This window comes from Plecotus auritus (assembly GCF_963455305.1).
Source record: "Plecotus auritus genome assembly, chromosome: 3".
Taxonomy (NCBI): Eukaryota; Metazoa; Chordata; class Mammalia; order Chiroptera; family Vespertilionidae; genus Plecotus; species Plecotus auritus.
The window spans coordinates 31,224,279-31,241,223 of NC_137772.1; the positions used below are offsets into that span (position 1 = coordinate 31,224,279).

Genomic DNA, 16,945 nt, shown 5'->3' on the forward strand with positions numbered 1-16,945 from the left:
TGGGGAGGAAGCGAAATGCTATCTGCACAGATCAGCCTTAAATCCTGTTCTTCTGGTCTTGCAAACAAGCAAGTGGAAACAGGCGACACACGAAAGCAGAGGCGGGTCCCGAAGATCCTGGCTGTGTCATGTGTGGAACTGCCAACCGCCACCACGGGCTGGCCCCTCGACTGCCCGTGTGGAGGAGGAAGTGACGAGGGCGAGGGCAACTGGGCCTGCTAGGGCCCCACAGAGGGAGCAGCACTCGGGTCAGGAAAAGAACAACAGTAAACTCAAAACGTCAGGCGCTGTGCTGGGCTTCCCCTGGATGGCTTGGTGGCATGGATGGCATTTCCCAGCATGCACTTCGATGTCTCAGCAATGGCTTTCTTTTGAGGGAGAAAAACAGGGTTGAAAATCATTGCTCCAAGGGAGCTTGGAATATCTATCTTTAATTCCAGACGAGGCGGCTTAAGACTGTCTACGCCTCATGTATTTGGCACGAGTTAGGTGCGATGCATGCGGCAGCTGGGAAGTCTAGGTTTTGCATTGCTGTTTTCTTCTCCCCACAGGAGGAATAACCACACGATCACATCTGAAACGAGTGCTCCTTTTCCTCACATTCCACCTCTGCAGCCCTGGGAGGACCATGCCACTGGGAACTAAGGGTCTCCCAGAAGCCTGGAGACGTCCCGGGGGCCGCGGGAAATAGTGCAGACACGGAGCTGGCCAGTCCTTTACCAAGTGGGGACCCAGCATCAGTGACAAGCATCCATGTGACCTTGCCCTGGATCCTGAATCCCACCAGCACTCAACTTCCAGGCTTCACCAGCTCACGAAGAGAGAAAACGGTGAATGTCAAGGCCTCTGACGGTGGGCATTTCTACAGTCACTCTTAACTTGATTCTGAATGGCAGAGGCTTGAAGTAGCCCTTCCTCTCAGCAGCAAACTCTCACATTCCGAAGCTCCCTATGGACACCATGGGCTGTCTATTCTCTGGCCGGCTCACCCTGATGGCAGACGGCTTTCCCAGGTGCTGGAGACAGAGCTGGTATTACTGACCCTTCTGTGCCTTCTGTGACAGTGACCGTCTCAGTGCTGGACCACTGTTCATGTGGATTTGGCTCCACTGAGGGACGTCTATGGGGCTGACTCACCTACCTTCTTCTTCTTCAGGCGATGCCCACCCTCATATTCTTAGATTTTCTGAAAGGGACCAAGGCCCCTCCAGCCTCAGGGCCTTTGCACAAGCTGTCCCCTCTATAATGCTTCTCTGTTCGCCTGTCTAATCTCACTCAATTGCAGGCCAAGATGTCATTCTTCAGGGAGGTTCCTGGCCTGGACGGGGCCTCATAGCATCCCATCAGCACCCACTATGCTCACAACTTACAGCTGCCCTACCTCCAGGGCCCAGCTCATCAGCTCCCATGGAAGGAGCTCAAAGAACAATATGCTGAGCAAATGTAGCAAGAGGAGAAGGAGAGAATGGCTTCCCAGGGCATCATTTGGAATCTAATCCGGCAAAGTCCTTCCTGGCTTGCACATAGGCTGGTTCCAGAATTTCTGATGGGTGGCAGGCTGCATGGGGCACAGAGACCCAGACTGCCGACTGTTGCGAGGCGTTACCCCGCCGCCCAGCTGTTGCAACCAACACTTGTGAACTTCCTGGGGCAGAACTGACTCTACTATTGCACCCCAGATCCAGTGCCCCATTTTAGGTTTGAAAAATGGGGCTGTTCTGTGGAAACTGCACAAAGGTAGGGGCATACAGAGGGATTCTCTCCAAAGCATCCACATGTAAGTGGTCACTGGCCGCTCCTCAGAAAGCTGAGAATAATGGGAAATGTTTCCCACCTGGGATAAGGCCCAGGATCTGGATGGAGTTCGTCCTATGGCGCCCCTGGGACAATGGGCTCTGGACAATGTGTCCTGTCTCCCCCTTCCCGCAGCGTCGTTCTCACTCCAGGACAGGGCGATTTTGCCCTTTGTGCTGACCGTGTTTTTTCAAGGCCCTTGTCCAACGTGTTTAATTTTGTGAAGGAGTTGTGCCGTGGCCACTGGTTCAGAAGGACACGGAGGTGCTTGATGGTGACAAAAGTGAGCCTTAGCCCCTGCGTGCCTCCTTCACTGTGTGTGCGCCTGGCCGCTCCAATATCAGACGTCTGGGACAGGAAGTGGGGTCACCCCGCCCGCCAGTTCAATAAAAGGGTCAGGCAGGGCCCAGCTCCTTTACAGAACATCTCTGTGAGAGCACAATGCCTTACAGATAGCGCCCCGCTTCCAGCATTCCTGTCTCGGCCCAGACGTAAGTGGAGACTCCCAGCCAATTAGCCCATCACAGAGTCACTTTTGAGGAGAGAGGTTAAGAAGGGCCTTGAGTCGGAGGGGTACAGGGTGGGAGAAGACGGTGCTTCTCTTCTGACCCCCAACAGGGTGCTCAGGACGGGGGGGGCTGGGTCTGGGAGCCCATCGGGGAAGGCTGCCCTGTCTGGGGCACGGCGGGGGACGAACAGCCTGCTTAGCCCTTCAGTGGGAATGATCCCTGACTCACGAGGTCTTACCTGGCCTGGGACCCTGCTCAGTCTAGATGAGGACAAAGAAGGAGACACCTCAGCAGCTGAACTGTATGCCCACAAAACTGTTACCTGAATCCTGCCTGGGTTGGGCAGCAATCTTAGAGTCCAGGGGTGGCATTATACTTTCACCCTCAGATCTTTTCGTCTGAACACAATTAGACTGTTGCAGCAAACTTCCTCTTGCAAATTGACTGTAGGACAATTTTGTAATGGAGGTGGGCAGCACCTCACCCATTCCCGGCCACTCAAAGGGGCATTCTGAGCCTCGGCTCTGCTCACCGGTGGCCTCCGGAGGTGGAGAGGGAACACACAGTGACAGGGCTGGAGCAGAGGTAGAACTTGCAGGGCCCTGAAAATCCACCAAACAGGTGGCACATGTCCCAGCTTCAGTGAGCCCCAGTGCTGACAGGAGCCCTGAATTCTAGTTCAAAGGCTGGTCCCTGCTGTTTCCGGCTGACCTTGGACCTTGCTCACAGGGACACAGGAGCCCAAGAAAGGCTCCTGCAAAGGGGTCAGCAGCTGGTGAGAGGCCCTGGGCCGCCAAGTCTCTTATGTGCTAATTCTCTTCTTTGTATCTGGCTTTTGCTTATTTTTACTCAAAATAAAATAGTGATCTCTTTCCAAAGTCCAGGGTGGAGAGTCAAGTGCAGCTATTTCCCCAGCTCCCCTGGGTGGGATTCCTATTTCACCAAGCCCATGCCAGGAATCTCCAAGCCAAGAGCAAAGTGCGTGCGGACAGAACAAGGGAGGCCGCTAGCTCCAACCACACCCCATTTGGAGCCCTGCGTCCAGGGTGGGATGGATGCCTCCTCTGCCAGCTGTTGAGTCCTTGTCGTCTGGACAGGAGCGGCGTCTCCAATTCTATTTATAATCTGTGTGGAGGGTTCTATGATCTAGCCACTCGAGATGTTTGAGGCCTACACTATTTGGGCAGCTGAACGCTCATACACAGCACATCCTGAGTTATTATTGAATTAGGCATACATATTTCACATCATGTGCAAAGCATCATTAACCCACTCAGTGCACCAAACGTTCTCCCTGATTTCCTAATCTCAGAAAGCAAGTCCTTACAAATCCTATATAATAAAATCCTAATATGCAAATTGACCAAACGGCGGAACAACCGGCAGAACAACCAGTTGCTATGACGCGCACTGAACACCAGGGGCAGACGCTCAACGTAGGAACTGCCTCCTGGTGGTCAGTGCGCTCCCACAGGGGGAGCGCCACTCAGCCAGAAGCCGGGCTCACGGCTGGCGAGCGCAGTGGTGGGAACCTCTCCTGCCTCCACTGCAGGAGGGTGGCAAGGAACGAGGGGTCCCAGACTGTGAGAGCCCTGGACTGTGACAGGGATGTCTGCCTGCTGGCTTAGGCCCGATCCCCAGGGGTCCCAGACTGCGAGAGGGCGCAGGCCGGGCTGAGGGACCCCCCTCCAGTGCACAAATTTCGTGCACCAGGCCTCTAGTTTAAAATAAAAGACCCCATAAGAAAAGGTGCTTGACTGAAATTGTCATCAAGAAAAAGCACCTCCCACCACCAAGCAGTGTTGGTTCACATGCATCTGGGTGGAGGAAATCAGGAAGCCAGACGCACTCAAGCTGGAGCCATCCCACTCTCCAGTGAGGATTCTGGGGGTCCGTCCACCACGCAGAACTGGCTGGACGGGACCCCAGTGTGTGCTACTTGTGCAGCTAAAGCTGTGCACCCTGGAGGCCCCGTCAAACTCCACACAGTGTAGTCTCCAGAATTGCCTCTTCCAAGGCTGTGTGCCCACGCGCCCAACATGCCTGTAGCTCACACCTGCGCAGGAATCACCTGGCAGCCTCACTAAGCACACACGCAGAATTGACAGTAAGTCTCTCTTGAATGCATTAGGTGTTCTCTACTCCATCCCGCCCCATGCTGGCTCCAGCAAGCCTCAGCATCCTCCCTAACACAGGCTCTGGGCAGCCTGCCTAAGCACATGAAGCCGCCACGCAGGCCAAGGCCAGTGAGCTGCCCGGCCACAGTCTGCCGGGCTATCCTAACCAGCGAGGAGCATTTTTCCAGGGGCCCCAGCTCCCACTCCCGGGGCTTCCGGGGTCAAACTCCCAGAAGATGGTTTGTCTGCATGTTCCAAGGAGCCCTCCTCCATGTCAGGGAGAGAAGGGCTCCGTAGTCAAACACACGTGGGAAGCACCACAGACAAACCTTCCTTTGTGGAAACTCCAGGAAACTTAACTGGTGGCAGATTTGGGAAGAGTGGATAACAGCTCCTAACTACTGCAGAATTAATGTTGAAAATAACGTACTTGGGGAAGTGCTATTCTAGGTAGCTTATTAAAGCAGAGAAAAACTCTTAAATGAGATTTAAACACAAGCACTCACTGAGCCAACAGCACAGATGAAAGTAAAAACAAAAACAAAACCCCCAACCCCACCGAGGTCTTCAATCAGTCAAGGAAGCAAGTATGTCTTGGACATCTACACTATGACCAGCTGGCATAATGGGAAGTATAGGAGAAATGCAAGAACTTCTTACCCTTATAGGCTGTCTGGAGCAACTAAATTACATTTTAATTGGCTCACATAGAAAGTCTTTAATCGTAACAGAAATAGCAGTCGAGTACAACTATGACTAAAATATCTTTTATGTATTCATGCATTTAATTGTCACAACAAACCAAAAGATGGAAGAGTATTATACTATTTTTTGGATGAGCAAACTAAGGCACAGAGAGGTTGAGAGGCTTGCCTGAAACCACACAGCAGTGATGGGGGCCGGGTGGGGGGAGGAGGTTCTAGATGCAGCACCTTAAAGAAGAGAGGGGCAAGGGTGTCAGCCAGTCTGAGGCAGCATCATGGTGGGTGTCTCTTGGGAAATGGGGTTTCGGAAATAGTGATGCTAAGAGGGGGCATTTCTAATGTGGGGCGGAGGAGGGGGACGCTTGGTGTGACAGACAGCCATGGAGAAAGTGCAAAGTAACAGAAACAAGCTGAGAGTCTGGTGCCTCCCTCACGTGACCAGAGTGGGTTGTCAGGTCCTCATTTGATTTCCTGAGTCCCTTACCCTTGCATCAACAGTTAAAGAAATACTTAGCAACTAGCAGAGGCTTTTTAAATAATCTCATCATAATTTTGTATCAATTCTTCTTTAAAGTCCAAGTAGATTTCTTTTTTAAAAAATCATTTTTAAATGTTTTATTTATAGTTGACATACATTATTGTATTAGTTTCAGGTGTACACCCTAGTGATTAGACATTACATAACTTACTAGGTGATCATCGAATTCATGCACCAATGGGGTCTCTCGGCCTGGCCTGCGGGATTGGGCCAAAACTGGCTCTTTGACATCCCCTGAGGGGTCCCAGATTGCAAGAGGGCACAGGCCAGGCTGAGGGACCCCACCAGTACACGATCGGGGCCGGGAAGGGACATGAGAGGTTGGCCAGCTGGGGAGGGACCACGGGAGGGCTCCAGGGCATGTCTGGCCCTTTTTGCTCAGTCCCAATCAGCCGGACCCCAGCAGCAAGCTAACCTACTGGTCGGAGCGTCTGCCCCCTGGTGGTCAGTGCACGTCATAGTGAGAGGTTGAGCAGCCTTAGCATATCATTAGCATATTATGCTTTGATTGGTTGAACGAATGACCGGACAACTGAACACTTAACATACTAAGCTTTTATTATATAGGTTTATTGACTATGTTCCCTATGCTGTACTTTACATCCCCATGACTATTCTGTAACAACCAACCTGTTCTTCTTAAACCCTTCACCTTTTTCACCCATCCCCCCAAGCCCCTCCCATCTGGCAACTGTCAACATGTTCTTTGTGTCCATGGCTCTGCTTCTGTTCTACTTATTAGTTTTGTTTTTTAAATTCAGTTGTTGGTAGATATGTATTCAAGATCTTAAGCCGGCTTTCCCTGCTGTGGGCAGAGAGGAGAATGCTGTCAGTGATGGCGATTGCCTTTGCCACTGCTGCTGCAGCTCAGGCCGGGGCTCCCCAGAGCGTTAACTGTAAGTGTCTTTAAACCTGAACACTGATTACACATTGTCTCCTGGGTCACAGAGGCAAGCTGTCTTCAGAACTGCTCTCGCCTCTGTGCAATCTTCTGAGTTGCTTCAATGAGGGACTGGAGCCCAGAGGCTGCATTTTCCTTCGCTGAAGTCACCTCTTATCCACAGGGATCCTTGGTTTCCCAGGAAGTGGGCCAGAGCTCTGAAGGCAGTTGGGGCTGTGTGACCTTGGGCATGTTACTTAACCTCTCTGAGCTGCTCTTCATCTGTAAAATTGGGATGATCATGGCATCCAGCTCCCAGGGTGGCTTGTATACTCAGTGGATACCTCCAGCATGGTGTCTGGCATGTGGTGGGTATTAATTGTTACTAACACCTGGGCATGGACAGTCTGCGCTATGCCCTGGCCAGCATACATCACCCCTACAGTTTGACTTTGGTTTGGTTTTTAAGAAAAAGCTATTTCAGCCCTAGCTATTTTGGCTCAGTGGATATAGCATTGTCCCTTGGCTGAAGGGTCCTGGGTTCAATTTCTGGTTAAGGGCACATACCTTGGTTGCAGGCTTGATCTCCAGCCCTGGTCAGGGAGCATGTGAGAGGCAACCAATCCATGTGTTTCTCTCACATCAATGTTTCTCTCTCTCTGTCTCTCCCCCTCCCTTCTACTCTCTCTAAAAATCAATGGAAAAATATCCTCAGGTGAGGATTAACAAAAAATCTATATGTATAAAAGCCTAATATGCACAGTGTCCCCTCAGGAGTTCGACTGACCGGGAATTCGATTGCTCGCTGTGATGTGCACTGACCACCAGGGGGCGGCACGGAATGAAGGAAGGCCCTGGCAGCTGCTAGCAAATTTCGTGCACTGGGCCTCTAGTCCTATATAATAAAAGGGTAATATGCTAATCGACCTAACGGTGGAATAACTGGTCGCTATGACCACCAGGGGGCAGATGCTCAATGCAGGAGCTGCCCCCAGCCCGTAGGCCCTGGTCACTTGATGGAGAATAGGGAACTGGGGGTGGGTGGCAGTGGGGGGCGGGGCCAACTGCAGGCAGCCGGGGAAGATGGCCCTGATCGCAGGCCAGGCCTAGGGACCATCCCTGTGCATGAATTTCGTGCACCAGGCCTCTAGTAAATAAAAGCCTTAAAAAAAAGAAGAAAGAAAAAGCCATTTCAGTCAATGGCTCCTTCAGGGCTCCACAAGGAGATGCCACTTTCATAATACTACGAAGAGTTTTGCCTTTCCCCTCATCCCTACCAGAGCGTGGATCTTTCTAGCAATCGCATACCATGGTACCATCCAGCTGCAGGAAAGCAGTCACAAATCCCATCTTGTCAGAGATCAGGGACATGTGCAAAATTCAAAACAATGGCACTACTTTCACACTTTTTAGTTTGTTCTGGATAATACAGTTATTTTTTCATTTAAAATGTTACTTGTGCTACCATATTGGCTTTATCATTGTTATTTTTATTTAATTTGATATTTTAAAATTGGTTTTAATTTCTAATATGGTAAATAATCTAACACAAAGCTTTCTACAATCCTGAGCAGAGAACTCACAGTGGAAAGGGGCCGAGGCCAAAATGCCCAAGAACCACGTCTGGAGGCAGCACGGGGCTGGGTGGGCTCCTCACAGAAGGACCGGGCGAAGGAGGCAGGTCCTTCCAGAGTCTGGAGACCTCAGCCGGCCCTCTCCTCTTTCAGCTCCTGCTCTCTCTCTCCTGCAGGGTGAATGCACGCTGGCTCTAGGTTCTGCTGCCTCTGGTCACAGCTCCCGTGGGGACTCAGCTCTCGCCACACCACCACAGGGCTGGGCTGCCTACAGAGGGATCATCCAACAAGGGGACTTCGGGATCTGCACCTGTTTAAGGCAGTGGGCACCAGGCTGCACCTTCTGGGCCATGGGTGCCTGCAGGTGCTGTGCCCAGCACAGGGCGTTCACTGCTCCAGGGTCTCTGAGCAGACACGTGGACAAGATCCAGCCCGGCCCCTGCAGGGTGCATTCCCACAGTACAGACCCGCAGGGTCTTGCATCCCTGGGCTCAAGGAGGAGAGGCCAGTCCTGGGCAGACGTGAAAGCCTCTCTCTGTCTCTCTCCCCCTCCTTCCCTGGGCACTCTGGCTCTTGGGCCTCAGCCTCTGAATGTCGGTCTTGCTCTGATGGCCACTGAGTGGGCTCACACTGACCGGGCACCTGCCCTGCTGGACAGGGACACATCAGTTGCCACATCCCAGAATAGCTGGCTATCCGATGGGCAGAGGTCCAGAGACCTGTCCTGTGGGAGGGGCAGGAAGAGACGCAAATACAACAGGGTTTCATGCGGCCATGTTCTCAGCGTAGCCCGGGTCATGAAGGACTGGGGGCTGGGCTGGGCTTGGGGCCAAGCAGCTGAGGGGTCCCTGCTCCCTCCCACCTGTTCTGGGCAGTGGTGGAGGGAGTCCTGAGGCACCCAGCAGGTGCTCCGTCTCCTGTGTTCAGTGTGGTTTCAGCTCTGCCTCTCTGCTCAGGAACCTGCTAAGGGGGCTGTTCGAGAGCAAAGCTCTGCATTCGGAGCTGAGGGAGCTAGTGCCTGCGAAGAATCTGATTCGGGGACACAGCTGTCACACTCTGGGACGGAACTGAGGTTGGATATAGGATGAGCATGGCCATGTTCTCGTGACCCTTTGCTCCTGTCTCTCCTCAGCAGCTTCGTTTCTGTGTCCTGGGTGGCAAGGCCCCTCCCTCAACCCCTGGATCAGCCATGGAGGAGCGCCTCCATGCAGCTGCCGGAAGCACTCCCTGGAGCTCACTCCACAGGCTAAGGACCCCAAAGAGTGAGGTTTCAGCAAGGAGGAAGGTTGAGGTCAGGCACCCTAAACAGCAGCTCAGGCCATGGAGCTGGGAGCACAGGACTCGACCCTTGCCAGCTGGGCCACCGAGGCCTGCAGACAGCTTCTCATGGAGGTGCTGGAAGTAATCTGCTGGGCATCCAGGCGGGTGGGTGTCCCCAGCAGTCAGGCAGGGCAGGCTGGGGAGGCAGGTAGGATGCGGCAGGGTGGGCGAGGCTTCCCGCAGCACAGGAGCTGCCATGTCCAACAGGAGAGATGGCAAGAGAGCTGTGTGGCCTGTTGTTTCTACTAAACCACCCCATTTATTAAACTCTTCCCTGCGAGGCCTTCGTGAATGTAGCCTTCAGCTGGGCCAGTACTTCCTGAGTTCACAGTTTCTGTTTTGTTTTAAAGGTCCACAATGGCGATCAGAGAAATGGGTGCAGACAAGGACCCACATGGCGATGTGAAATGCAGGTCTGTCTTGCACTTGGCACCAGCCCTGTGCAGATGGCCACGGAGCAGCTGCGGCACGTGGACGCCAGGCCAGCCCGGCAGCAAGCGCATTTGTGATCGTGGTCCTGCCATCCCCTGGCCACAGCCTCCCAGAGCTGCGCCGGCCTGCTCAGGGCTGCAACATCTCATCCCAGGGACTCCTGAGCCACAGAGGGGAGGGGGCTGAGCTGCGGTGCAGAGGGGAGAACGCACCCATGGCAGCCAGCTCTCCATGATGCCACTTCACTTACTCAGTTCTTCACTCCTCAGTTCTTCGATGCCGTGCCCCCCTGGGTTCACAGAGTGGGGGCCCTGGGCTGTGTGCTCCATGGCCAGGCCCACCCCTGGGCTCAAGACAGGCACTGTGTCTGGGCTGAGGGAGTTCACTCAGACCAAGGGACCTCGGGCCCTGCAGAGAACTGAGAAGTAACCCTTTAGCCATAGATGAGGGCTTTCTTAGCACCCACACCTGATGTGGTGTCCCTGAGCACCTGCTGGGAGACGGAGCACCTGCTGGGTGCCTCAGGACTCCCTCCACCACTGCCCAGAACAGGTGGGAGGGAGCTTGGTTTCCAACCACCCCTCACTGCTCTGAGACCTCGCTGCAGCCCTTGCTTGTCCCAGCCACAGGCCTCTCCCATTCACAAGGGAGACGATGGGTAAGCCAAGATGGAAGGCAGCATAGCACTTCCTGGGAACTTCTCAGTTTGAAATTCCCAGGCCAGGAGACTCATTTCTGTCTAATTCGGCAGGAGACCACATCGCTTCCATGGCTATGGGGCAAAGTGTGCACCTGCGTGGGCTTGGCAACCAAAGGGTTTGGCCCGAGAACGTTTCAAAAGTTTGTTCTCCGAGCGGCTGGGCTGGGGAGCAGGGCAGGAGGGTGTCCTCATCTGCAGGTAGGAGCGGCTCCCCACAAATGCCACAGGCATGGCCCAAGAGCAGCAAGCTGGGAGACTGGGGAGCCTGAATGTCCACCCTGCTGCCAACGTGAGAAATAAGTGCAAGGGAGCCTTGAGAGAAAGGGTTAAAAGGCAGCTCCTGGTCGCGCTATGGGAAAACACATCTTCAGACTTTTCTTTGGTAGCAGTGGATCAGAAATCGGATGGTGGCATGACGAACACCAGACCTACTTTTGTGTGCAAATATCAGGGGAGATGGAGTTGATCATAATACTAAGTGCACTGATTGCTTTTAGAGGCATCTCACCCATCGTGTCCCAAAGCATCGCAACAAAGTCCCAGCTACGAGCTCCGAGGCCGAGCACCTGGCAGCGAGGTAGGGGCTGGTCCCTGCCCGCACTGCCTGGCGGTCATGCCTGTGACTTTATAGCAGACGCAGGGCCTCACCGGGCTCCCCCTGAGAGGCCTCTCTGTAGAAGCGGCCCGTGACCGAGACCTGCAGAACCAGGTGAGGGGTGGGGCGTGCTAGGGCGTGGAGGGCCCGGACACGGAGGCTTCCTGGGCACATCAGGGTTTGGATTTATTATATGCTACTATGTGTGGTCCATTTTCAGTGCCCAGGCAGGCTGGGATGGGTGAGGGTGATTCATGGAGATCTGCCAGCCAGCAGGAAGCCAGCGGATAGGGGCCCAGGTAATGTGGAGGGAGAACCCACACGAATGCCACTGGGAGGGCGCACACTCAGCTGGTGTTGACGGAAGGCCCTCTCCAAGCTCGTGCATTGATTGGAGGCTCTGTACTAGGAGGCTCAGCAAGAGATGCCTGTGGACCTTTCACTACTGATAACATTTCTCTTCATGAACTTGCTGCCCAGTCCCAGGACTGGGCTTGATATTTCACGGAAATCAGCTCATGTGGCCCTGACAAGCCCACAGATGTGACATCATCACCCATTTCTGGCTGAGGTCCCATTCTGCAGGGGCAGAGGGCTGGCTCAAGTGTAAACAAGCCATTGCAGACCCAGCATTCCCCATACCCCTCCTACCTGCTCCTCCTACTCTGCCCCCCTCCCCCCCCCACCCACCTCCCAAGGGAACCTCCAGAGCCTGGTGAGCTCCTGAAAACGGAGCTGGGAAGTGGCCTGAGGGAGAGGGTGCTGGTGCATGAACCAGCCTTGGAATGCCACACAGAGGGATGCCTCTTCCTCTCCCAGGCCCCAGGTGTCACTTCTCACACTGTTCATTCAATGGGCTAACCATTCACGGATGACCTAAGGCAGTGGTCGGCAAACTCATTAGTCAACAGAGCGGCAAACCGCATGTGGCTCGCGAGCCGCAGTTTGCCGACCACTGACCTAAGGAAATAAGTCTTGATTCCAAATCCTTCTCCTTGCCTGAGAAAATCTGGCTAATCAGTGAAGCTGCGGCTTAAATACACTCGCCCACGGACTGAAGTCCCTGAAGAAGAGAGCCATTCTATGGACAGTGTGGCTCCTCCTCTGAGCACCTCCCCTCGGGCCCAGTTAGGCAGAGCCTGCCGACTGGGCTATTTGTTTGTGTTTAATCCGCACTGGGCAGAGCCTACCCCCCCCCCCCCTCACCTCCCGGCACACCTCTGTGCCTGCAGTGCAGCCAGCAGGGTGGAAATGAGCCATCCTCAGGGGTCAGGACAGGGTCCGGGTAAGAAAGCCACCAAGAGATTCCAGGCTCCCAGAGATGACAGGGAACAGGGCTGCCCACTGTGGCCAGTCCAAGGGCTCCTTGGGGCTCACGCCAGCCTGACCTCTCCACAAGGAGGGAGCCCTAAGCAGCCACCCTGAAGACAAATGGCCACGGAGAGGCCCTGAGCAGAGGGTGGGAGGACGGGAGGGAGGAGAAAGCAGGGAAGAACACTAGCACCATCCTAAGTGTGCCCGACAACCACCAGCTCAAGCACACCCTTCACAGTTAATCCAATGTCTCATTTCCTCTCCCAAAGCTCCGACTTCTGGGTTTCAGTGAAAGCAGATGATGTCAGCCCTGAGCAGTGTATGTGACATGACGGCCACTCTCACTCTGGTTCTGGGCTGAGCTTCCGGCCATGCTGGGCCCCCAACAGCATGTTGTACTAGCCAGCTGCTGGGCCCCTTCAGGAGCCTGGCCAAAGTTCCCAAACACCTGGCCCCCCAGAGTCCCACAGTTTTATGTCCTGAGGTGTCAGCATTTTTGCTTCCTTTGAAGTAGCAGGTATGGCTTATGTACCTCACACACATGCTACACATGCACACACTACATATAAACACCACACATACCACCTACACAGACACATCGCACAGATAAAAACACCATACACCCCCCCACACACAGCAATACCACTTACATTACACAGACACACCACACACATAGACAAAAACACGCACACACCTGCCACAGGAGCTCACTGCTGTATAGAAATAAAGGAGGTTTTTCTGATGGCTTTTTTTCTTTTCTTACTCATTCTAAAACAATCACGTGTCAATGTAATAAAAACAATAACTCTAAGATCAGGGAAATCAATGCAAACAATTTCTATAGACGTCATTTCTTCCTGGCTCCAAGGGGCAGGAGGCACGCTGGGGCAGGTGCTCACGTGTCCTTCCGTCCAGAGCTGCTCTCAGAAAGCCGCTCACAGAACACAGCACACAGGGAAAGACAGAGGTTCCTATCACCAAGCTCCTTCCGGACACTCCAGAAGGTCTCCAAAATTCTCCCCTGAACTGTAGGTGTGCGTACTTAGTCCCATTTTCTAAGTACCAAGAATTCTGTAAGTCTAAAAAACAAACAAGAAGTTGCATAAACCTTCCTCAAAACATCCCCATCCGACAAAAGCAATGACACACGGTGTGGAGAGCATCGAGCTGCTCAGGTGAAGGGGACCACGGGAGGGCACACTCATCTCATCATAAGCCTCCCCCAGGTGGCCCCCATGACGGGGTGGCACAGAGCACAGCAGGGGCATAGGGACTTCATGGACACTGTCCTGCTGGGAGCCTGGCCTTGGAGCCCCTGCTCTGCTCAGGTACACACAGGAGACAGGGAGAGACTTGCAGCATTTGAGTGGCAACCAGAGAGAGAGAGAGAGAGAGAGAGAGAGAGAGAGAGAGAGAGAGAGAGAGAGAGAGAGAGATGAGACAGAGAGGAGAGGGGTGGAGAGGTATAATGGAGAGTGAGTTGGTGGCTTAGGGTTTGGTGGTGGCACGTCATGCACATCTGTCAACCTCATTGATTTCATGACTGACAAGACAGGAGACATCTGAGCCTGGAAAGAGATCGTGGTTCAAACTTGCCATCCTCCTCAGCTCAGGTTCTCGGTGGCCCTGGCCACCGCGAATAAGTCTGCGGTCTCCCCCACGTTACTTTCATCTAAAATCATCCGTGTGCTCTGGGCCCAGCTCCTGACCAGCCAGGTGCTAAACTTCCCATCTGGCTCCCTCCCCATCCAGCCCAAACAGAAGTGACTAAAGAAGGGGCACGTGACCTTGTTTGTAAATAGCAGGCGCTCATGAAAATCAGTAGCCAGTTACACAACCCTCCACAGAGCTAACACCTCTGGCAGTACCATTGAAAGAAAGATTTACTATCACATGCACCAACAAGTCTGTTTCTTCATAAATCTAGCAAATGCTTTTTTATTTTTTTTTTTTTTTTTTGGTAAGAAAACAGCAAATGATTTCTAGAGACTGAGGAGAAAGCCCTCCAACCCTTAATTACACCAAGCTCCCTCAGGACATTTATTCGAAAGCACATTTATCTTTAAAAAAGTAAAGTATGTGTTAGAAGAACCACTAAGAATTTATAATGGAAAGTTGTAAGAATTAAAACTAGTATTTAGCTAGGAAAACAAATGAACATCTAAAATGATGACCTACAGCCACAAGGGAGGACTCCCCACAATCAAGTACCTGTGGTTATGGGATGGCAAGGCATCTGGTCTGTGAAATTTCTAAAATTCCAGACAACAGCTATAATGAGAAAGCATTCTTTTCAGGGATCCTTCCAGCATTGTCACTGTGATACTGACTTCAAATATGAAAACAATCCCTTTTCATTATACGCACAAACTGTTTATGTCCTGGGCTTAAAAACGAGTGACTGGGCTTTTCAATGCGGCCACCTGAGGGAGCGTAATGCTCTGAATCTTATCTGTTGGGGAAATTCATGCACTCAGTTAATACTCACACACTCAATCTCTTCATCATAAAACTGGATGCTTTAGATCTTTTTTTTTATATATATATTTTATTGATTTTTTACAGAGAGGAAAGGAGAGAAATAGAGAGTTAGAAACATCGATGAGAGAGAAACATCGATCAGCTGCCTCCTGCACACCCCCCACTGGGGATGTGCCCGCAACCAAAGTACATGCCCCTGACCGGAATCGAACCCGGGACCCTTCAGCCCACAGACCAACGCTCCATCCACTGAGCCAAACTGATTTCGGCAAAACTGGATGCTTTAGATCTTTACTGTTGCCACTGATGGCTAAGGTTGAACCAATTCATTAAAATTTACAAAAATCCTTATTTTAGGAACTATTCATCGATCCTTGGCAGAAGCATCTGCTATGACAAATCACTTCAAAACGAGCACTGTTCCATCCTTAGAAACACAGCCAGGAAACCCACGCCAGCCCCTCTCCAGGGTCTTTGTTCTCGGTCTGCAGGAGGCCTGAGTCGGAAGTGCCTACCCTCCAGCGGAGTTGGGAGCAGGGATGGCAAATGAAGCCCACGTAGACCACCCCAGGACGGGCCCCTCCTGTCCACAGGCCTGACCAGTCCAGTCCTGACTCCTGCCACCTGCAGAGCCCTTGATCGGAGTGCACTGTGCACAGGAGCCCGGGACAGCTCTGTCCCGGAGTTACTGCCAGCGACCAGTCCTTGCACCCACAGGCTCTGGGCTCCCTTCCTGGGCCCACAAGCACATCTGTGGGAAAGCTGGAACAAAGGAGCCCACCAGAGTCCATTCCAGCTCCCAGGGTGAGTGTGGCGATTGTGCACCTTTACTCCATGGGCAGAGAAACCCGGGTAGGGAGGGAGGCCAGGCGGCCACAGCCCCAAACCAGCTGGCGATGCCAGACGTCCCCACCCCTTGGAGCAGGACTCCCCTTTCTACCCCAGCCTGGATCCCTCTTACGAGGCCGGGTAGACAGAGCCTAGCTCCTCTCTGTAGCTGGCCTATTGGGTGACGGGCTACCATCCCTAGAAAGTCCCCAGCCCCTCTCTCCCTGCACACCCTCCATTCACAGCCAGCGCCAAAGCGCAGGCTTGACGCACCTGTGCTGGTCTTCAGGAGCAGCCACAGCCTGGAGATGTCCTGGGACAGCAAAGAGATGAGACTTAAGGTCATGCTGTCGCCCGCCAGCGCGCCGGCGTCAGGAGGCGGCGACCTGCCTCCAGGAACGCCCGTCCTGGGCGCACAAAGGAAGGCTGCGAGGCTCCATCTTTGGGCTGGCCGCCCGCAGCTGGCCGCCGCGGGGACGCGGACCCCTGGTGCTCTGCAGGGCTGCCTGCCTGCCGGCTCCCCCAGGGCCTCTGGTTGGCTGTCCCCGAAGCAGGAGCCCTCGGCTGTGGCCACTAATTCTGCCTGCCGACAGTTAACTGTTGAGACTCCAGCGGCACAGAGGCTCCCGCAGCAGCAGCAGCTGCGGCCCTTTGTATCGCCCGTCTGGACCCTCCCTGCAGGAGCCCCGCGCTCAGCCGCTGTCAGTCCTCTAAGCTCTGTGGGGCTGCCACCCGGGGGCAGGGTCTGGACCTTCTGGCCCCAGGACACCTCCCCAGGATGAAGACAGGCTGCAGAGCTGCACACTTAGGCGGCTGCGTGATGCTGCTCTTCCGTGTCTGTCCATCTGAGCTCCTTTGAAAGCTGGGTGCATGCCGCATATTCCTGTGTGCCAGAGGGTTCTCAGCGGCTGAGTACAGAGCGCCCCCCAGGGGCTGAGAACGTGGAAGACGGAATAAAGGGGATGCTCTATAGACAGGGATCCCTGGGGAGCTCCTTAAAGTGCAGGCTTCCATGGGGGAGGGTGGCACTGAGATTCTAACGAGCTCCCAGGTGACAGGAGGCAGCTAGTCTGCAGGCAAGATTGTGAGCAGGAAGAAGCCCGGGGGGGGGGGGGGGGGGGGGCGGTGGGGAAGGGGACCGGGCACTGGAGAGGACAGT

At 53.7% G+C, this 16,945-nt stretch overlaps 1 protein-coding gene across 14 annotated transcripts in view; it reads right to left on the reverse strand.

Moving 5' to 3' along the window:
* MCF2L (MCF.2 cell line derived transforming sequence like) overlaps positions 1–16,945 on the reverse strand; it is a 117,183-nt gene that overhangs the window by 57,896 nt on the left and 42,342 nt on the right. For 2 of the 14 annotated variants that reach the window (XM_080661595.1, XM_080661598.1), the window contains exon 1: positions 16,060–16,365. The exons of the other annotated variants lie outside the window; for them this stretch is intronic. In XM_080661595.1, the coding sequence (XP_080517721.1) occupies positions 16,060–16,132 (73 nt within the window). In that variant the 5' untranslated portion in view covers positions 16,133–16,365. Of the gene's footprint in view, positions 1–16,059; positions 16,366–16,945 lie in introns of those variants that run through there. 14 annotated transcript variants of the gene reach the window in all.